The sequence below is a fragment of the Thamnophis sirtalis genome, unplaced genomic scaffold (assembly GCF_051295495.1).
Source record: "Thamnophis sirtalis isolate CommonGarterSnake01/CBP01778 unplaced genomic scaffold, rThaSir2_p1.2 scaffold_3, whole genome shotgun sequence".
Lineage (NCBI taxonomy): Eukaryota > Metazoa > Chordata > Lepidosauria > Squamata > Natricidae > Thamnophis > Thamnophis sirtalis.
In genome coordinates, this window is record NW_028261383.1 from 131,965,195 (window position 1) to 131,987,439 (window position 22,245).

Sequence of the window (22,245 nt, forward strand, 5' to 3'; positions counted from 1 at the left end):
GGATCACGTGAGCCGAGAAGAGTCGGGACTCGGCCGCTCGGAATCTGGGGTTAATTTGAGTTTTGTTTGCCGGTCGATCAGCTTGAATTGAGGCATTCGAGGAATTAGACATCGACCGGCCAACATGCAGGCGCCCTCCGGAAGGGGCCGCTCGGTGTCTTTGGAGAGCTGATCAGATGGTGCCTGATAATATTCCACAATCACCTTTCATCGCGACCCAGGACCTCTTAATGTAAGTTTTCCCTGGTCTTGATGACTACTAACTCCTCCTCCCCCGCCTAGCCTTGCTCCTCCACTTGGGAGTCTCCTAAATTACTTTTGATCTCCTAATTTTAACTCGATTGCCCGATTTGAGCGGTCTTTGCCCTGTTTTTCATGCCAGCTCTGTCAAGTGCAGGAGTGCCCAACCATTAACGGTACAGCAACAGTTGGGTCGTAAATATCTAAATACAAAATATGCATAGGTCCATGTCCTCTACGGAAATTAGAAGATGATGTTGCAATTGTTTACTGTTAAGGGAGGGACAATATTATTTTAAGGCGGGATCCTCTGTTCCTATACAAAATGGAGAATTGGTAGTGTCGCCTAATTGCTATCCTATTCCTTTTCCAGGGATACCTATGGACGTGTACTGCTAGTTTGCTACCTACTCCATTTGCTATGACAGCTGTGTTTGCCTGTGACTTTGCCTGATAGTGCTTTGAGGAGGAGGAGTTTGAGATGGTGGATCCCAAGTGAATCCGTCTGAACCACAAAGCGTCCAGCCATGTCGGAAAGAAACCAGGAGCGTTGGGAGCAATGTTGCAGAGCAACTGCAAAGAGATTGCCGGTGCTAACTTGGCTTCCCAAGTATTCTCTGCAATGGCTACAGCTGGATCTTATGGCCGGGCTGACTGTGGGGATGACAGTCGTGCCACAAGCTCTTGCTTATGCTGTGGTGGCTGGTCTCCCCGTGCAGGTGAGGTTATTCATGCAGCAGTGGCTATACTTAACATAACCCCAGATTTTTACAACTCCAAAGTACACCTAAGTCAATATTCCCATTAGCAGTCGGACTGGCCTTATTGCAGAAAAGATGCCTCATCTAAGTGAAGAGGAAAAGGACTGAAACTGAGTTCAAACTCACTTCCTTTTTTTTAAAGGAACGCTTGGTCTGACAATACCATTTGATGGTTGCTTGAGGGAAGGAAAGATTAGACTATTTTTACTGCATGCCACCGAGGGTAAGGTCAGGTGGCTGAAGGAATGGATGTTTGTGAAAGAATGGCTATCTTTTGTGTTTTAAGCTTTAGCCTGGGAGCTGATCATTAATTAGATAGCGTCTTCATTTATTCATACAAGTGTATGATGCTTCATATTTGGTACTCTCAGAGATAAAGAAAATCCACATGTGTTATATCCAGATGCTTTTATTTTCTCACCTATCCTAGCCAAATGAGAAATTGCAAGTGGGCTGGAACAGGAACATGGCAAAAGGTGATAGTTGCTGTATAAAATATCAAAGTCAAAATATTATTCCAGATGTGGGCAATGTGCTGCACATTACCATCTGCCTGGTTATCCCATTTATTTTTTTTAAAAAAAGATTATAGGTAATTCTCGACATGACCACAATTGAGCCCAAAATTTCTGTTGCTAAGCAGAACATTCATTGTGAGTTTTGCCCCACTTTATGATCTTTTTGGCCAGAGTTTTTAAGTGAATCACTGCAGTTGTTAAGTTGGTAACATGGTTGTTAAATGAATCAGGCTTCCTCATTGATGTTGCTTGCCCGACGGTCACATAAGGTGATCACGTGACCCCAGGACACTGCAACTGTCATAAATATGAGTCATTGCCAAGCATCTGAATTTTGATCACATGACCACGGGGATGCTGCAATGGTCATAAGTATGAAAAATTGTCATAAGTCATTTTTCAGTGCTTTTGTAACTTCAAATGGTCACTAAATGAACTGTTGTAAGTCAAGGACTACCTGTATTTAAAAATATTAATTGAGAAGCTGGTACATTCCTTCTTTATTTTCTACAATGCCTTTATGCCCTTGTATATGTACAGTTGAGTTGAGTTTGAGTTTATTAGACTTGTATGCCGCCCTATTCCCAGAGGGACTCATGGTTGTTGTTTCTCTGGAAAGGCAGTGCTTACACAGAAAGATAAAGATAAACCTAAGCAGTAGTAGTAGATTTCTAGAGCTATAAAAGGAACAACTTCTATAGTTTTCCTTCCGGTAAATGAGTATTTTGTATCTGGCCAAGGCCATTGTGGCAGCCATTTTGTGGATGCCCACATTCCATGGGGAGTTATTTTGAGATAGTGACTTTTTCTCACAGACAAAACCCTACATACATCTACCAGCCTAAAAAAGATTGCTTGCCCTAGTTATCCTCTGGCAGATATTTGTTTTCTCTGTGTTCATTTTCTAAAGTGAAACTGCAACTATGTTTATAATTTGACTTCAGCTTTCTTTTGCTTTGCAAACCTGTGAAGGTAATAAATGTGTAGGTGTGTTATTAAATTGTTGACTGTTCCCTAAATAAGACAATTGCTATTTAAAAATAATTCAGCAAATTTTCTGTTAAATGCAATTTGTATTTTGTAGGCCTTTCATAACCTTTGTGGTCTTATTGGCTTACAGTTCTTCAAGTACCATGACTAGTCTCTGATGTTGCTTTCCCCTCTCCTTTGCAGTATGGCCTCTATTCTTCCTTCATGGGTTGTTTCATCTACTGCTTTTTGGGTACCTCCAAAGATGTAACACTTGGCCCAACAGCCATCATGTCCCTCTTGGTTTCTTCCTACGCATTTCATGATCCCTCCTTGGCCATTCTCCTCAGCTTTCTTTCAGGTTGCATCCAGTTAGCTATGGGACTCCTCCATCTTGGTAAGACTTGGTTGCTTTTATATTGGTTTTCTAAGTCCACTGCCCTGTTACTATTATTGGCCAAAGAAGATAATTGGGAGTCAAATGTGACCAAAAAGTAGAAATGAGTTCCCCTGTTTTTTGTATCCTTCACTTTCTATAAATTGCAGGACATTTTTCCAAATATCTGTGCAAAAGTACATCTCCTTGAGTTCATTGGGGTATCTGCCAGATAAGTTAGTACAGGATTACAGGCTCATTCAAACTCTTTTTATTAAGGTGATTTATGAATTATTCTTCACCTTCTGGTAGACTCTGATATTGTCTGCCTATATATATTTTGAACTGGCTGTCCATGTGTAATTATGAAGAGAGATTCACAGATGCTTCAATTAAATGCCAGGTGTACTCTATTTAAAGTACTTTGGGATGGCAATGCTTAATGAGATGAACTCCATGGTAAAAGAACAACTCCATAGATTATGAATTCATATCATCTTGTTCTTCCTAATCTAGTTTTGCATTTACAGATAAATGGACAGGTTTCCTCCTAAAATAGGACTTGATGCATACAAGACTCCTTATTTTAAGTAATAGCTGGAAATAATCTCTCTCTCTCTAGACCTCAGCTTTATCTAGCTAGTTGTCAGGTGGTTTTCTGCTTTATAAAGGAAGGCTAGAGATCCTACAAGGGAAAGAGAAGAGGACATGATGGGAAATGTCTGAGGAATGGATAAGAAATCCAGCTGGTTTAACTCCCAGGGTGAAATAAAAGACTAAGGGATTTTTTTTCTTCATTCCTGGCAGGTTTCATTTTGGACTTTATTTCGTATCCTGTCATTAAAGGGTTTACTTCAGCTGCTGCAGTCACCATTGGCTTCAACCAAGTTAAGGTAAGCTATCTCTGTCTGCCCTTGGCCATTACATTACAATTTTAGGTGAAGGAGCTTCTGTAGCAGTGGTGGTTTCCAGGCGGTACGCCCCGGTCCGGGTGTACCGGTGGCTGCTGGGAGCAGTGGCCACTGTACCAGAACGGTGTTTTGGAGGGCCTGCCAGCCTGCTCACGTTCCTTACCTGTATTTAAGCCAAACAGGCCATTTGTGCACGTGCGCGCAGCATATGGCCCTGCGAGACCTCCGCTAAGCAGCTGGAGCATTGCAGGGCAATGGGTGGGCCCTGTTGCAGTGTACTGGTTACGACAGGATCCGGAACCCACCACTGTTCTGTAGGAATAGGATGGAGGCCAGACCAGCCTATTAAGTAAAGGCGCTTGTGAGGGAATGTAGTGAGGAGGTAGATGTGTGTGTGCGCATACATGTGTTCGCGTGTTCCAGAGGAGTAAGACCAATTTGGTCCATATGTGTGAGAGAAAGAGGGTGAAAACAATCCCTCCCTAATAGTTCACAGAGTATATTGTAGATGGATATGGTAGAGTAGAATCTTGCTCAGTCTAGCAAGATTTTGTCTGTAGAGGTGAAACAATAAAGAAATCAGCTTGGAAGAATTGCCATATGTCATTCTTGGTTTGGGGCCTGACAGTCACACTGACCTCTGATAGTTGGAAAGTTTATAGAAGATTTTAATCATGAGAGAAAGAGAGAGAAGGGGTGTGTGTGTTACATTCCAACATTTCTTCAAACTACTTCTTTAAAACTATTGAAAACTGCCCTTAACTTTGTTCTGTTTTCATTTCCTACTTCTTAGTTTCAAAAGCAAAGAGCATGATTTCTTGAGCTTTCCAAAATTCTTAAATTTATATAATTGTAGAGCTCTACAGCTTCCTTTACCTCACACCCTTTTTCTCTAAGCGTTGCCGAAGATTGTGCACCATTGAATTCTAGGTCCCTTATAACATCAATATTTCCTCTGTGGTTGACCACAGTCAACTATTTGCAAGAGGCTGAGATGATAGCAATCACAGATACAGTTTTTGTGCTTGTGAGCATCCAAAAAGAAGCCTTTTTGTATAGAAGGTTTTGCTTCAGTTCACGAAAAACATTTTCTGGATTATTACATTACCAAAATATTGGTGGAAACTGTCTAGGCCGTCCCTTTAGATTCATCACGGTTATTAGACCCTAATACAGTTTTTAAGAATATCAAAAACAAAAAGTGGGGAATGAAAGAACCAATTAGAGCTGTATACTGTTTTAAAATTTACAGATAGGCTGTTATGACTATATATTATATTTTTATGCCAAAAAAGGATCAAACATTTCACATGTATAAAAATACCATCTTTGTACTTGCACAAACTTTAATATATATGCTAAAAATGGTTTGTAATTAAGTTGAAAGATTTACTAATGTGTACAGTACCACAAACCCGTGTTTCTTGAGAAGCTACCTAAGTTGTTCTCTGATACAGTATCAAAGACTAACTTGTTTCAAATGCCTTCTGGATTCATTTTATTCATGTAGTATACCCTCCATAATGTGTGTGTGTGTGTGTGTGTGCCTGTGTGTGTGTGCCTGTGTGTGTGTGCCTGTGTGTGTGTGTGTGTTTGTGTCTGTATATCTGTCTGTCTGTCTGTCTGTCTGTCTGTGTGTTTGTTTTACCTGTTCATTTCTTGTCTATGTTTAATTTTCCATAGACACTTCTGGGTCTGCAGCATATTCCAAAGCAATTCATCCTACAAGTGTATTATACCTTTTACAGAATAAGTGAGACAAGGTAAAAAAAAAGTGTTTATCTCTTTTTTTTACAAAAAAAAAGAATTTTTTTTTTTACAAAAAATGAAAATTAGTGTCTTCCTGTTTACAAAAAATGAAAATTAGTGTCTTCCTGTTTACAAAAAATGAAAATTAGTGCAAAAATAGTATGTAGAATTAGAATCTGGGAATTATAAACATTTTGGAGTGTTACATTTCAAGATCTTTAAGCATTCGTAAACCCGGAAATTGTGCAAGCTCAAATATTGCATGGGGAATCTTAGAATGAAGCTAAAACCTGGAATGCTGACGAGTTTGGGGCATATCTGTTTTTTTCATCACACCTTAGGGCCAAATATTTTTTTCAATGAGGTCAAAGAATACATGAACTTAAAACTGTAGAAATCGGAAAACAGCCTGACAAACACCCATCTGATCTTTTATGCTTAACTGGGTCATTTTTGAGTGGATCATGTTTACTTTGAGGTTAACATTATTGTTCTTATAAAAGTTAAACTATAATGCTTACAGGATATGTTGTATGAACGAATGAAATCTGAGCTTATGTTTGTCAGACTTTTAAATCTCACACTTCATATTTCCTTTAGTTTATTAAAAATCTAATTCACCAGCAGGAAAGCATGTATGTTACTTCATTATAAAAAAAAATACAGGTATCTTGCTGGCTGAATAGAGCGATGCACAAATTGGAGAAGGGTCCATGCTTTAAAAAGCAAATAGGATGGAGGTCTTTTATCTGTATAGAGTTGTTGCAGACCAATGTCATGATTATCTGCAGGGCTGGAGATGCCATCCTTGGGGTCTGCTGCCTAATAGTCCTTATGGTCCTGCAACAAATGAAAAAAAGCATCCCCAGGGCCCATCTGATGGAAACCTTACCTGTCAGAATCAGTCGGTATATAATTTGGACAACAGCTACAGGTTTGTCTGTCTTGTCCTCTAAGCAAGTGTTTAATTTTCTTCTTGGAAGTGTTTTTGTAAGATCGTGTCATGATTATGGAATCCATGCCTATGGTTTGACTATGCAGAACTTTATTTAAGACTCTTTTCCTTACAGCCCGTAATGCTTTTGTGGTTCTCTCGGCTGGTCTTGTGGCCTATTCTTTCCAAGTGACTGGCTCCCAGCCTTTCAGCCTGACAGGAACGATTCCCCAGGGACTCCCTCTGTTCCAGCCACCACCGTTCTCCATCATCACACCCAATCAGACTGTTGATTTTAAGGAAATGGTGGAGGTGCGTATTTCTTTTCTTTTTTTAATGTTTTTGTTCAGCATTTTCCAAACATTAAAATCACAATTACACTTTTTCAGCTTTCTGTTATCGGTATTTCTTTTTTCTAATTTCGGGTTTTCCATTTTACAAGATAACATTTTACAATGTTATCTTATGCGTATTCCTCTTTGTTTCATAATTTCTCATTTTTACAATATATACGTGTATATACAATATTTACATCTCTATTACTTTCTAAATATATACCATCTCCTTTTATTGTATTTTCTATGTGTTCATTATGCATTGATTTTGCATCTCTTTTCAAGCCAATTATACCACGTCTTGGTAGTACTCTGTTTCCTCTCTGTTAGCGTATTTCTTTTTTATTGGTTCAATGTCTGCCTCTCTATTTATTTCAGCCCTTCTAGATAGATCAGACTTAAGAAACCAGTGCCATGTAGTTCAGGACTACTTTTATTGTAACAGAATCTGAATGCACTCTCCCTACCTCTTTATCTCTGTGTAAACTAGGGAAGGTCTTGTTTGAGAAGTTTCCTCACTTTATTTTCTTAGCCTGGGCTTCAGGCCCCTTTTATCTGACCACTGCTTTGGAAGCAACGCTGCCTCCTGTCCTTCAAGGCCATTCCTTATGCATTCTATAGTTTGATCACAACTTCACAAATAAATACAGTTAAACTTACAGCAAATTTGGTTTTAGTCCCTCTCAAAAATGTAGCAGTAGAGTTTAAACTTATTCATCAATATTCATCAATACCTGTTACAAAGGTCTTTCCTTTTTTAAAAAAAATAGTTCTCATTAAATTGGTCTGATTTTTTTAAAATATATACTGAAATAAAGTGTTGTTTGCACTGTGAGCTCTAATCCACATAGAATTATTTTTCAGGTAAGTTTTTTTTTAGTAATCAGGTAGTTTAAACAGCCTTAAAAGCTTTGACACTTGCATCTTAGTGCTTTTGTACTGATGGAACTTGTTAGAATGGAGAATGTCATAATTTTACAGGAAAAGTAAGGTTTCTACTCTTCACTAGAACTCCAGACTTATATAAGGTATATTATGGAAGAATTTATTTGAAGGATGCATAGAAATATTTTCAATAAGGCACATATTTTCTGCTGTTTATGTGTATGTGATGTGCTACTTATGCTAGTTGGCTTAAAGCACAAATTATTGGTTAATCTGAGAGCCAGTTTGGTTTAGTGATAACGTTTCCAGAACACCAGCAGGGTAAGCTACTGTGTATAAAAAGAGAACAAGCCCCATACTTAATAGCATTGATGATATTACCTCATTGGGTTATGAAATGTCTGCAAGAAAACAATCAGAGAGCAGCAGGGACTCCACAATTCAACCCTGAACTTCATTTATTTTCTTCCATTGTATTTGTGTAATTTGATTAATGATAAGATACTGAAATGGATTTCTTCTTAGGGTTGTGGAAAGAACTGAGTTCAAAGCCCAAAATGTATCCAGGTTGTATGGGGACTGCCCAGATAGGACCTCTTAGGAGCACCTTAAAAACCACGTTTTCTCCTGATCTAGGGTGGTTGCCCTCCACATTTGATGCACCATATTGAAAAAAAACCACATTTGATTTAAGATATTCTTTCCCAGTCCCATAATGTCTTTTGAATCCATATCTCTGCACAGCTCTAAGATTTACTCTATCTCTCTGTTACATTTCCCCCCTTGGTATGGGACATTCCTTTTGTGGCAGTAGTTCCCTCTTCTTGATCAAAATTGCAGTGAAATACAGCTTCCCTCTTGCACCCCTGCAGGCCATTGGACCTGGCTTGGCGGTGGTGCCCCTCATGGGACTGCTGGAGACAGTTGCTATTGCCAAAGCATTTGGTAAGATCATTATCTTGTTTGCGCCCTGAAGTGTAGGGAGGGAGGGAAGGAAGGCAGGACTATATTTCCATGCACACCTGACACCTGAAATGAAGTTTTACTTCTATTTGAAGATAGTGGCCTCTGATCACAAATCACAGTAAGCCATAATCTGTTTCACAGTAGATTATTGAATAAGTCACATTAGCTGGAAATGGGATATGGTTGACGGGCCCTACCCATACTTGGTTATAAGATGGATGGCTACATAAATGTTTTAAATAATGTAAATAAATAAATAATGTGCACAATATAACAAAATCACAGCGATGTGTGTGTGTGTGTGTGTGTGTGTGTTGAAACTATAGTTAAGAGCAGAAATGGTGCATTTGTGGCTCTCCTTATATTGGGGAATCATAGCTTCCAATCCCTGCTAGCATAGTCAGAGATGACATAGCTTGGACGTGTCAGCAACATCAGAAGGAAGCAGACAATATACCCTTGGACTTAAACGTGAGAAATTTCTTAGACTAATAGTAATTCAGTGTAAGAGATAGCTGTTTTCTTGTCTCTTCCTGCTTTGAAGGGATAGAAACTGTCAGTGGAAGGATTAGGTAAAGAAACTGAATACCTGAAATTGTGAGTGATTTTTTTTTAGTCAGTATTACTCTGCAATGTAAATTTCAAAGTCCCTAACTAGCTTAGTTAGGATGATGGGTAGTTATATCAGTTATACTGCTTTAGGGAAGTACCATTTTCTAGGATCCTCTACTCCGCATTATGGTATTTATATTAGCTTCACTTATCCTTGCCTATAGTACCTTGCAAACTTCTTTTCTGTGGAAAATGCTGTAATAAATTATTCTCTGTCAGATCTGTATGTAACGTTGCCTCTTTTTTTTCTTACTAGCCTCTCAAAATAACTACCAGATTGATTCCAACCAGGAGCTGCTAGCCATGGGTAAGGATTTTGCACAAATGGCTTGGTTGCATTTGACTGGATGAGGAGAAGCTAAGCGGGGGGGGGGGGGGATTCTGGGAAATGTAGTTGTCAGGTGCAGTTATTAGGGGGTAAGCAGAAAGAATCCTTGGAACTTCATTGGTGAAACCACAGCTTTAGAATTTTGGGTTCACAGAGTTAGAAGGCATGTTGTGGACTAATCCATGCTCAATGTAGGAAATCTGGGGGAATTGGGGAGAGTGATCCTAAGGCCTCTAAGAGCCCAGGAGAGAAGACAGCGTCTTGCAATCTCCCTGATTCTGTTCCTGCTTTTCTTTCCTGATACACTCTAGGGTTTACCAACCTGCTGGGATCTTTTGTCTCATCCTATCCAGTCACAGGAAGTTTTGGCCGGTGAGGAAAACACTTCCTTTTCTCCCTCCTCCCTCCCCCCTTCCCTCCGTCTCTGCATGCAGAACTTTAGAAAGGTTGCATTTTATTATAAAGTTATTTTTTCCTTATTATTCAGATAGGCATAGCCATTCGAGGAACCCAGCTGAAGCTGGATATACATTTTAATGTTCAAAAATGGTTGTAAGTTAATTAACAAGGTGAGAAAAAGGTGATGCTTGAGGCCAATTTGGGAAGCTTCCTATAACTTTTTTTTTTTTTAGGAACAAGAGGAAGGATGATTTACCAGACAAAAAGTGTCTTGTCTTGGAGTTGCACTTTGGACTGAAAACATTTTTCCATAAGTGTTCACAGTCTGGGTGTGTGATCTAACTCTGTTTGGCAGATTATTGACACTGAGGAATTTTTTTTTTTGCCAAAAATCACAACCTTGAGTAATATAAAGGATAAATATATAAGTGAAGCAGTGGAGAAATGTGGCTGTGGACACAGCAAAATGAAAGCCACATTTTAATTAGAATCTCTTCATTTTTTATTTTTAAAAAGTTGCTTTTTTTTTCTTTAGCCTCTTCCAGTTAATTTAGTCTTAAATCATAACTTGCAAACTGATAATTGAAGAATGTGAGGAGAAAAATAAGGGAAACATAGCCAACCTTGTGGAAAGGGCAATAGGTTGCATGTCTTTGATACCTCTAGGCTTAAAATAAGGTTAATCCTTTTGCTTATAATGGCATTGTTCACATTGCAGGACGGCAGTGAATGCTCAGACTGGTGTATGTACTCCTGCTGGAGGACTAATCACAGGTAGGAAAAAGAATAATGCCTTTGTTGGAGGAGAATAAATTGGAAGCAGAAGATTATAAACGACAAATGTGCCAAGAGAAATGTTACTTCTGTAGCTCTCCTTTTTTTTAGTAAGCCTGTCCAAAGAGCCCCTGAAGACATGTAAATACTCCAGCTAAAATGCATCAAATGTTATGTCTATGGAGATTCTCAGTCACCCAGTCATGGTTGTCCCAAAGGTGCTTTTTCAAGAGGCAACTGGACTTTCTAGTTTTTCTTTGAATTTTCTTGGATGAGCAGCGAAAGATCTTCAAAGAAAAACCCAGACAGTCCAGTTGCCTCTTGAAAAAGCACCTTTGGAATATCAAATGTTATGTACAAATATAGATCCTTGAAACATCTTAAAGGCTAATATATTCATTAAGGCAAGATTTTCCTGGTTCATGGTTTGCTTCATTAGATGCCTGGAGGAAAAAGCAAACACACACACACAAACACACAAACAAACACACACACGGTTTTCAAGTGAGTGGATAATAATACAACAGAAAAAGAAATCTAAGTACAAGTAATTATGGTGATAATTACTCATTTATGCTGGATGTTCTTAACACATTCACACTGTTGTTGGGACTTAATAGATATAGTCTTGCATTGGTGAGCCCATGAACACATGTAGCTATTTTAGTTTATGGAACATAATGTCAAATCTCATAATGAGTTGCAAGCATTTGGGATTCACTGATTAAATTTATATGCCACTAAATGTTTCAAGATTCTCAGCAGTTTGCTAGTATAGAAAGCACACAGTAAGAATTCAAACACCTGCGGTAAGCCCCTAAGTAACCCACCCAAAACAGTAACAGCAGGCAAACTAAATTAAATAAACCAAGATTGTTAATAGGGCAGTGGTGTTCATCTCCCAAGTCACTTAGAATAGTATGGTTTTTCACCACTTTCTGGATGGCTGCCACAAGTTCATTTCTGACTCTTAGTTAGTTGTTCTTATCACTTCACTTCATGGAAAACCTGTAGCATATTAATGCGTCCAACCCTACTCTTCCACCCAATTTAGTTGGAGCTTATTGTAAACTTTCCATTTTATCTCATAATATGGATGTCTCTTTTCTTTTATAGGGGCCTTAGTACTCTTATCCCTAGCGTACCTTACGTCTCTTTTTTACTACATTCCCAAGGCAGCACTGGCAGCAGTCATCATCTGTGCTGTGGCTCCAATGTTCGATGCCAGGATCTTTCGCACATTATGGCAGGTTAAAAGTATGAGCATGGATATCTTTTGTTCTTCCCAAACATGGTCAGTTAGAAAATATTTAATACTTCCCTATAGACACTAAAGATGGTTAGAATTCAAACCTGAAGGATATTCCCAAAGTGATTTGGGAAAAGGAGTGGGAGAGGCAGAATGGAAAGTTCCTCCTTTTCTGTAGCTCTTCTTAGTGCTGACTTGGTATTGACTTTCTGAATTGGATTACTGTATTTTTCGGAGTATAAGACACACCGGAGTATAAGACGCACCAAGATTTTGAAGAGGTAAATTAAAAAAAAAAGTTTTTGCACTCTGCAGCCTCCCAAACCATCTGCACACATCATTTTCATCAAAAACGGGCTATGCATAGCTTTTAGGAGGCTTGTAGAGTGCTACTGGGGGGAAGGGGGGGAGAACGAGCAAAAAATGGCCCGTTTATTGCCAAAACACAGGGCATGCATAGCTTTTAGGAGGCTTGTAGAGTGCTCCTGGTGGCTGGGGGTGGTGGTGGTGCAAAAGCAAGCAAAAATAGCCCATTTTCCACTCATTTTTGCCCTCCCCAGCCCCCAGGAGTACTTTGCAGGCCTCCCAAATCCTCTGCACGTCCATTTTTGTGAAGGAGGCAGGATTTTGGGAGGCCAAAAATGCTATATTCAGTATATAAGATGCACCCAGATTTTCACCCTCTTTTTTGTGGGGAAAAAGGTGTGTCTTATAGTCCAAAAAATTAGGTAATCCACTATTTCTTTATGAGGAAAGAAGGAGTTGACTTAGGGCTTTGGTAAATGCAGATGCTTTTCATTGTTATACAGACTCTTAAACATTTTAGGATGCAGCCTGAGGCTATTGGAACTGCATCTTGGAAGCCCATGGAGTCCAGTCTTTTCTAAGAGCACATATATTGGATGGGGGTGAAAGATCTGCTGGGTCATAAGACCTTGCAGCTTTGTGTTATAGCCAGTGACCTAGAGTATTTAAGTTAGATCTAGAACTGGTTTGAATTGTAAACTTCTTGTTTGTCCTAATGCAAGGGACAGCACACTGTTTCTTAAAAACAGGAAAGCATGATATCCTTTAAAAAAAAAAACCTCCTTAACCTTTCCCCAGACCATTGCAAAGACAACATCAGATCATTTTTTGTCACTTTGTCAACATTAATTTCCTACCTCTGCCAGCAGTTGTGGGCTGTGCAGTCTTCTGCTAATCTACATTTCCTTGTCTAATGTTGAGCTTAGAAAAGGTAGAGTGGGAACCAGTGAGTTATGTACAAGTTGTCTTTTGAGCTTTAGTTAAAATCACTTTCTTGCACAACTTACGTCTACACTCTTAAAACATCGGTACATAAGCCTAGAGCTAGTTTTCTTTGGAATGGCATGCTTGTTTTGTCCACTTTTGCTGATGGAGTGGACATGTCCTTGATTTAATTCTCTGTTCTTTTTTCACAGGGCTAGATCTGGTGCCTCTTTGTGTTACGTTCTTTGTTTGTTTCTGGGAAGTGCAATATGGCATCATAGCAGGGGTGACAGTTTCTGGAATCCTCCTGCTCTACCCTCTCGCCAGGCCTCGGATAAAGGTTAATTTTTAATTCACTGAGTCACACAGAGTTTGGAGAAGGCTATTTCCTTGGGCCAAAAAACAATACATGGTAGCCATACATGGCTGATTGTAAACAAATTCTGTTTTGTTTCTATCTGCTCTGATTGATTGGGATCTACTTAGGGGGAAACAGATAATGATTCACTTAGGCAATGTTATTAGATAATAATGTCAGCATTTATATATAACATAGGAATATGTATAAATTTGAATCTCTTTATTCCTGTCCAATTTTCAATTCTACTGAGACTTTGTCTCTAAGAGATACTATTTAACCATTGAGACAATAAATGATTTCATAAGTACTGGTACATCAAGTAACATTGTGATGACTCTGAACTTACTCACCTCCCTTTGGATTCCTTCTCACGATATCTTCGTCCACCTTTTTCTCCAGATTGTGAGGGACAAGGCAATAGTCGTAAAGCCTGAGAATGGCCTTCAATTCCCTGCAATTGATTTCCTCCGGGATACTGTACACAAGCAAGCTCTATCAGGTAAATTGTGTGTGCAAACTTCCTGAAATGAAGTTGAGTGCTTCTTGAGTGCTTCTGGAAAAATAATTGCTCTATGAGGTTACCTCCATGTCTTTCAACAAAGAGTATATAAGATTTCAAGAATGTTTCAGTATATCGGTATGCCTTTTGAGGAAATGACCATAGTACGTAGATATTAGGACCAAATGAGAAGGGTTTCCAGTTAACAGTTCTTGAGCTGAACAGATGGAACCACAGAATAGATATTTAAACAAACAAACATAGCAGAATCAAGATTTTAATCTTAACAAAATGAACTATGTCCTTCATTGGTGAGAAAAGCACATAGCCTGGCCAGATTCTCTTGCAAAGACCTTGTATGTATGCTAGCTCTTTGACTGATCTCTTTCTTGTGTTCTTGTTTTCTGACTTCTTTTCTTTGAAGGACAGGGTGATGTGTTGGTGTTGGTGGTTCTGGGCAATGTGAGAAGGCTCATTTGCCCCACATTTACCAAGAGATGGAAGTGGCCTGAGGAAGAAAGTTGCAGCAACTTATTCCTGCCTCTTTCAATGGTCTTCCTAAATCTCCAAGTGCTAGAAAAAGTAGGATATGTGGCCTGCGAGGAATGCTGCGGGAGGATGTCCTCTTCCCCATCATGGCCTTTTATGAAACAGTCTGTCTTCTCCCAAACTGCACTCTGAAATGTCTTGGACCTCCCACAGGTCGTAGACAGTCAGTTCAACCAAGCATGCTGCCATTAAGGAGGATTATAGTTCCAAAGTGCCAGGAAAGGCGGGGAAAGCCATAATACATGTGATGGCAGCCTGATCCAGGAACCTATGTAGCTCCCCCAACTATCAACCTGACTACAAAAAGAGAAAACTGAATGATTTTGATATTTCTCCTCCCTCCTTTTCTATTTAGGAAGAGACCAGCACACTCTCTTGCAATTTTGTTTTATTATTTTTTCCGGAAACATACCAAATTCTGATGACGATAAATCAGGACCTCATGGTGATTTACAGAAGATCATCTTGATTTGTAAACTGTGTACAGTGTCCTGTTTATGTATGGATGTTATTGTGCTTTGCTCTTGGTTTTCAGTAGCTAATTGCGTTTGTCCCTTGGCACCCAGTTCTCCTCAAGGTTCTTGTCAAAAACACAACACAACAAACACGAAGCACAAAGACTGATATTTCTACAATAATATACAAGGTTCTTAGTCTTTTCCTCTGTCCAATTTTTCTTGGAACTGCAATGTGAGTAGATTAGACTAAGATGTGTGGCCTGCTCTATACCAGTGATGGCTGTGGAGGGAGTTGAATCTGTGTCTCTATACAGATCCAAATTATAAGTTTTCACAGCTTCATGCCCTCAAATAATCGAACTTCTACTTTTTGAATTGCTAATCAGCATTGATTGGTGGTATGACTCCTGAGAGTTGGAATCTAGCACATTGTGGAGGCAAAGATGAGCCTATGTAATTTTATAATTTAGTCCATATTGTTCAACTTACATTTCTATACATTTATTGATATTAGTTCAATAAATTATATTACTTGAGTCTCTGAAAGTATTTTTTTCTTCTCATTTCCAATTTTAATTGTTATAACTTCCTTCTATGGCATCAGGGATGCGGTGGCTCAGTGGCTAAGATGCTGAGCTTGTTGATCACAAAGGTGGGCAGTTAGGCGGTTCAAATCTCTAGCGCCGCATAACGGAGTGAACTCCGTTACTTGTCCCAGCTTCTGCCAACCTAGCAGTTCGAAAGCAAAATGCAAGTAGAAAAACTTGCCCACTTTGGTGGGAATGTAATAGCATTCCGTGTGCCTTCAGCATTTAGTCATGCCGGCAACATGACCACGGAGATGTCTTTGGACAATGCTGGCTCTTCGGCTTTGAAACAGAAATGAGCACCGCCCCCTAAAGTCGGGAACAACTAGCACATATGTGTGAGGGGATCCTTTACCTTTTACCTTCTATGTCAGATCAAGCTTATATTGGAAAAAACTCTGCTAAAGATAGCTAATTTTATATTAAATAATAAAAGCAGGATGATTTGAATTTTAAAAGGTTCTTTAATTTACATTAAAAATTATGTAATTCGGGGGAGATGGATGCAAAACTTCCAAAAGTTGTGAACCTAAAAGATTTATAAAATGTTCTTCCATTGTTTTATTTTTTCAAATCTGGACGATCAAAATATCAATCTGTTAATACAGCTAAGAGTCGGTCTGCATAAGGCTTTCATTCTTTCTGCACACATAATGTTATCTTCCTTCAGAGCCTCAGCAACGCAGTGTCATCCTGGACTGCAGCCACATCAACAACATTGACTATACTGTAGTATTGGGTCTGTCGGAACTTCTGCAGGAATTCCAGCTCCGGGAACTTTGCTTGATCTTCATTGGCTTGCAGGTGGGAGTGTGTCTGGGAGTTGGGGGTGGGAGCAAATGTAATTTGCAGCTGGATAATTTAACTTTAAAAAGGCTTAGAGCCTAACAATTTTTATTTTGTAAAAAGACAATATTGTTTAGTGACAAAGTATATACTTTTCATGTAGAAGATTTTAACCCTTGGGGATAAGGAGAATGAATACAGAATAGTCCTTGACTTACAACCACAATTGAGCCCCAAATTTCTGCTGCTAAATGAGATATTTTACAACCTTCCTTGCCACAGTTAAGTGAATCACTGCAATTAATAATTTATTAACACAGATGTTAAGTGAATCTAGCTTCCCTCTTGACTTTGCTTGTCAGAAGGCCGCATCATATGACCCTAGGACACTGCAACTGTCATAAATATGAGTCAGTTGCCAAACATCCGAATTTTGATCATGTGAACATGGGGATGCTGCCTTTTTTCTTAAGTGTGAAAAATGGTCATAACTCTTTTTTCAGTGCTATTGTAACTTCAAACAGTCACTAAATGAATTGTTGTAAATCGAGGACTGCTTGTATAACAAACTAAGCTCTTGAAGAAATGCTCTCAATTAGCATCCCCTCTAGCTTTTACTAAGTAACATCCTGCTGGCTAGGAATATTGATATGTGCAACCCTAATGTATCTACATAGTAGAATGATGGATTTAGTTGTAGTGTTGTTTCCTATATAGTCTGATATAAAATAGCCATATATATTCATAAACATACCAACAGTGAAGTTTCTGAAACACAAAATTCTCAGTGTCTCTCTAGAATATAGTCTGCATGTTCAAGTTATATAAGCTGTTTTGTAACTCAGCCCACTGAGTTAACTAGCACTGTATTATTTCCTTTGACCCAGAAATTTGTCTAATCCTATCTTTTAGCCAGAGAAACAAAGGGTGCAACTTGAAAATTTAGATAAGCAAGGGATCTGTTTTGCCCTTGAACCCTCCCTTCCTCTTCGAAAAGCTCTTATGAAAAAAAATAACTGATAATAATTCTCCCATTGTCCTTCATGCCCACAGGCTCATGTGCTTGAAATCTTCCAGGCTGCTGACTTGAAGGGTTTCCGTAATTTTTCCACCCTAAATGATGCAGGTAATTTGTTTAGATATTGATTATTCAGGATTGTGGTCCTTTGCCATATAATCTGACATTCTTATTTTCAGAAAAAAAATTATTTCCCAAACTGTACTCTTATCAATTGAAAAGCCAGTATAGATAGTCCTTGTTTAACAACTACAATTGGGACCAACAATTCTGTCATTAAGCCTTGTAGTTGTTGAGCAAGACATCAGGTGATGGCAACTTACAATTTTACCGCAGCTTCTCCATTGACTCAGCTTGTCGGAAGCTGGCTGGAAAGTGTGCAAATAGCATTTGTGATGACTAGGATTAGTTGAAAGTTATTTTTTCAGCATGGTCCTAATTTTGAATGATTGCTAAACAGGGTAGTTGTTAAATTGAAGACTATCTATATAAACTCTCGGAAGAAGATGCATACTGTGAGGTGTAGTCTAACCCTCAGTCTCAACAATGAAACAGAACAAAAAGAAACATGAGGGGAGCAGAATGCAGCCAGAAGTTGTAAATTATAAACAGATTGTTAATTGGGGCTGGCCTAGATTTACTGGTTTCTTGCTAGGCAGAAAGTGATTCAGCTACCTAGAGCCTCTTAAATGACTTGCTATGCCAGAGTCCAGCATTATTTTTTCCTTGCTTTTGCAGTTCTTAAGATAAAGGAAGATCAGAATAGAAGTATTTTCTTAAAGGAGAAGAAATAAGATCTACATTAAATGAAAGGATAACAATGTTTGAATTAACAGAGGCAATTAAGAGACAGAAAGATAAATGTGATGATCCCAAGAGGGAACTTGGAGTTTTGAGGAATTTCTTACTTACACTTAAGATAATTCAGATCCAAAAGCAACAAGAAGCTTGATTAAATGTCCTATATTATTGGTTGACTTTAATGGTTTTTAACTCATCTGATTTTAATTTTTGTGCATGTGGCTTGGACATAACAGATCTCTTATAAACACAGTACAAATGAATTCTATTTTTATATATTATTTATGTGTTCTCTTGGCTTTTAATCCTTAGATTGTCTAAAACGGGGTAGTCGACCTTTTTATACCTACCGCCCACTTTTGTATCTCTGTTAGTAGTAAAATTTTCTAACCCCCCACCGGTTCCACAGTAATGGTGATTTATAAAGTAGGGAAGTAACTTTACTTTATAAAATTTATAAAGCAGAGTTACAGCAAACCGCTACCGCCCAGCATGAAAGCTGGAACGCCCACTAGTGGGCGGTAGGGACCAGGTGGACTACCACTGGTCTAAAACAAGCAAGATTTGAGTTATGGAAATTACAGTGTATCAGATTCATAGCATAATGTATATTTTCTGTTGTAGAAAGAAGTCTTGGAGAATTGTACGTTGCCACTGAAGACATGCTAAGTGACAACAGCAGCACACTGACTACAACTGGGATCATCCAGTGAAGGAAATGAGCTCAATAAAGCCTGTGTGTGTCCAATAGGAGAACTTCAGACTGGAGGATGAAGCTTTGGTTCCATAGAATGGTTTAATAGACTCTTAGCAGAGTCTGCAGCCACTCTATGATTTATGGGCATAAATACACATCTCAGTCAGAATTCATGGGCACTTTGGAATTTTTTAAATAGGAAAAATGAGGAACTTCAACTCAACAAATAAAGATTCAAATAAAGAGTTAAAAATCATTTCAGGGATCTAGGAAAAACTTGTGAAATCAGTGTGGATTAAACACTTCTATGACTGTAGCTTATCACATGGGTGCTTTTAACATTTCTGAAATTAATGATATTATTAATGGAACACTATTCTTCAGAATTGCACTGTCCATGGCACGTGGTTTCCAGCTATATGCTGTAATCTCTAATATTCATTTCAGTAAAAACGGAAATGTTAGATGCCTTTCTTTTATGAAGTTTTTATTAAGCCAGGTTACCTGCCCATGTACAGATCGATCTAGGTTATCTGCTATATTTGAACCACTTTGCCACTTGCCATCCCATTTTTTTGTATAGTCGCTATATCGACTTGTGGCATTCTGATGTGTCTTGGTTATTTATCTGGCTGCTCAGTTGTCAAAAACCTTCATACACCAGCAAGGCATTGATTAGGTATCATTAAGTAAGTGTTTATTCTTGGTAATCCATGCAGACAAACTTTATCCAAGATTTGCCTTCAACCTGGCCTTTTATGTCTCCTAATGGTGCATTCATTGCTGCTATAATCGAGTCCATTCACCTTGCTGTTATTTGTCCTTTTTTCCTTTGTTGTCATTCCCCCCCCCCCCAAGCATCATGAACTTTTCAAGGGAGCTGATTCTTAGCATAAATCTATCCAAAATACTATCAGTTGACTCTGATCATTTGTACATTGAGTGAGAACCCTGGATTAATATTTGTTTTCTTGACTAGCCATCCATGGTATTCTTAGAAGTCCTTTTAAGCATCAAAAGCATAAATGTTCTATTTTGCTTTTTTAAAATCCAACCTTCATATCCGTAGAGTATCACATGGAAACTCAAGACTTGTACAGTTCAGATATAGACATAACAAGGCATTTAAGCATTTTTTCCAAGGCCTTAACTACCATCCTATTGGTATGAGACTTATTTCTTGACTGCTGGTTCGTTTACTGTTGATATTGTTAAAAGGCAGACACTATCCACTATTTCAGCACTGTCAGTCCTAAGATAGGTTATTGTATCTGTTGTCATTAGCTTTTCTTTATATTTAATTATCCCAATTTTTCTTCACTGTGCTCGATTTTCATTACTATAGCTTGCAGATCACTTGTATTTTTTTGCTATCAGGATAGTATCACCAGCATACCACAGATCACTGATGTTTGTTCCTCCAGCTTTAAAGCCATCCTCATCTAGCAGCCTGGCTTACCCCTATAGATAACAGATATATAATCAGCATATAGGTTGAATAAAAAAGTAGTATTATCTCAATTTGCTGAACTGGAACCAATCTGGTTCATAATGTTTCACCTTGCCTATGACTTCCTAATCTGTTACAGATTTAATATGAGGACAATGAGGTGTTCTGAGATTCCCTTTTCCTAAGGACATTTCACAACTTAACATGGTTAACATACTCAAAGGCCTTTCTAGAGTCAATGAAGCATATACTGACTTCTTTTTGCCTTTCTCAATTATCTAGTATGCATTGGCAATAATGTATTGTGTGCCTTGTTTTTTCTAGTCAGTTTGAACATCTGGCATCTTTTTTTCCATGTAGAGCTCCAATTTGCTTTGAATGATCCTAAGAACTATTTTAGTAGCATTTAATATTGAGAATATTGTGCAATAATTTGCACACTTGGTTAAGTCTCCTTTCTTTGATACTGATATGCAGAATGATCTCTTCCTATCTATTGTCCACTATAGCATGTTGATTCATTTAATCTTGTTGTGCTGAACTAATAGTAAGCCACAGGTGGAAAAGGTCATTGCTCCCATAAGCAAAGAAGTTGAGGGAGAGAAGACTACATAAAAGTGTAGTTTGTGAAAAAAAAATGATACAAGTTTATAGGAGAGACCATAGTTACTTGCAGGTTGCACAAAAAAACGGGGGGAGGGGGGGGTTGTGTTTCCAAAATGGTGTTGGGAGCCACGGTGCCATATTGGAGCTTTCACGCAAACCTCACTCCAATAAATTTAAGTTTTTAATTACAGCAACAAATTATCATTGTTTTCTAATAATTTGTTTCTATTCTTCATTTTTCACAAATATTGCAAAACTATTGGAGAAATGAAAGTAATTTGCTATACCAGTTTCTATTTCCCTTTTCAATGTACAGGACTGTTTCTCAGCCATGCTTCTTATTGCAATTTTTAAAAGTTGATCTTTTGTTCAATAAAATGGTGCTTCTTTATACCTCTGTGGCAGTCTAAAGGGAAAGTTACTGTGAGTGTTTTGGTTACTATTTGACCAGAGTCCATGCATGTGAGATCAGATATAAATCTGATCAGTATGCTTACCATGGAGGAAGTGGTATCTCAACACATAGGACCCAAATATCTATTCCCCCATACTCTAAATTCAAATTTATTTAGGAGGGGAAAGACATGTATTGTCCCCATTGTTAACAGCCAAGTCTTCAGCAACCTATTGTAAAAAACAGTGATACCTGTTTGCAGATATAAATCTAATATGCAAAAGAAAATAGTTGTATTTCATGTTCAGGAGCTTATTTCTGTGAACAAAATATTTCTGTGAACAAAAATGTATGTTGAATGTTTTTTATAGCAACCTCTGAACAATATTATTGTTGGTTAAATCTTTACATGTTTTTGTACAATTACTGCAGTGGATATTGTAAGGATGGTATACATCCAAGAAGACAATGAGGATAAAAATAGTTTTTTGATTTCCAGATCACATCCAGTAAACTGAACTCTTCTTTCTTCGTGTCCTCTGTTAGTGAATCAGGAAAAAAAAAAACAAGTCATCAACCATAAATGAAAGTGATACCAAGATTAGCATGTTACATTTTCTTAAAGCTGATTTCCTTGCTTTTATCTCCTCCTCCGAATTAGAAGTCCATCTATTATTTCACCCCTTGATAGAAACGGCTGTAGCTGCATTTTACTAAAGTTGAAACCATGCAGCTAACACCCATATTATTGTTGTGGGAAAACAACAACAGTTTAGATGAATGGGACCAATTAAATCAAGTTG

The 22,245-nt window shown here is 38.3% G+C and overlaps 1 protein-coding gene across 2 annotated transcripts; it reads left to right on the plus strand.

Annotated features, from left to right (window-relative positions):
* Positions 1 to 20: 20 nt before the first annotated feature.
* On the plus strand, positions 21 to 22,214 carry SLC26A11 (solute carrier family 26 member 11). 2 transcript variants are annotated; one of them, XM_087710136.1, is made up of 17 exons: positions 21 to 232; positions 614 to 959; positions 2,693 to 2,885; positions 3,672 to 3,757; positions 5,459 to 5,538; positions 6,316 to 6,458; positions 6,595 to 6,770; positions 8,551 to 8,623; positions 9,513 to 9,563; positions 9,896 to 9,956; positions 10,702 to 10,757; positions 11,933 to 12,007; positions 13,449 to 13,576; positions 13,997 to 14,096; positions 16,361 to 16,494; positions 17,530 to 17,602; positions 18,920 to 22,214. In XM_087710136.1, exons 2-17 carry the CDS (start codon positions 768 to 770, stop codon positions 19,006 to 19,008), a joined length of 1,710 nt encoding a protein of 569 aa, XP_087566262.1. In that variant the 5' UTR covers positions 21 to 232; positions 614 to 767; the 3' UTR covers positions 19,009 to 22,214. The 2 variants fall into 2 exon arrangements, with proteins under 2 accessions (XP_087566262.1, XP_013912072.2); XM_014056597.2 differs by having other exon boundaries at positions 11,874 to 12,014; positions 18,920 to 21,956.
* The last annotated feature ends 31 nt before the right edge of the window (positions 22,215 to 22,245 follow it).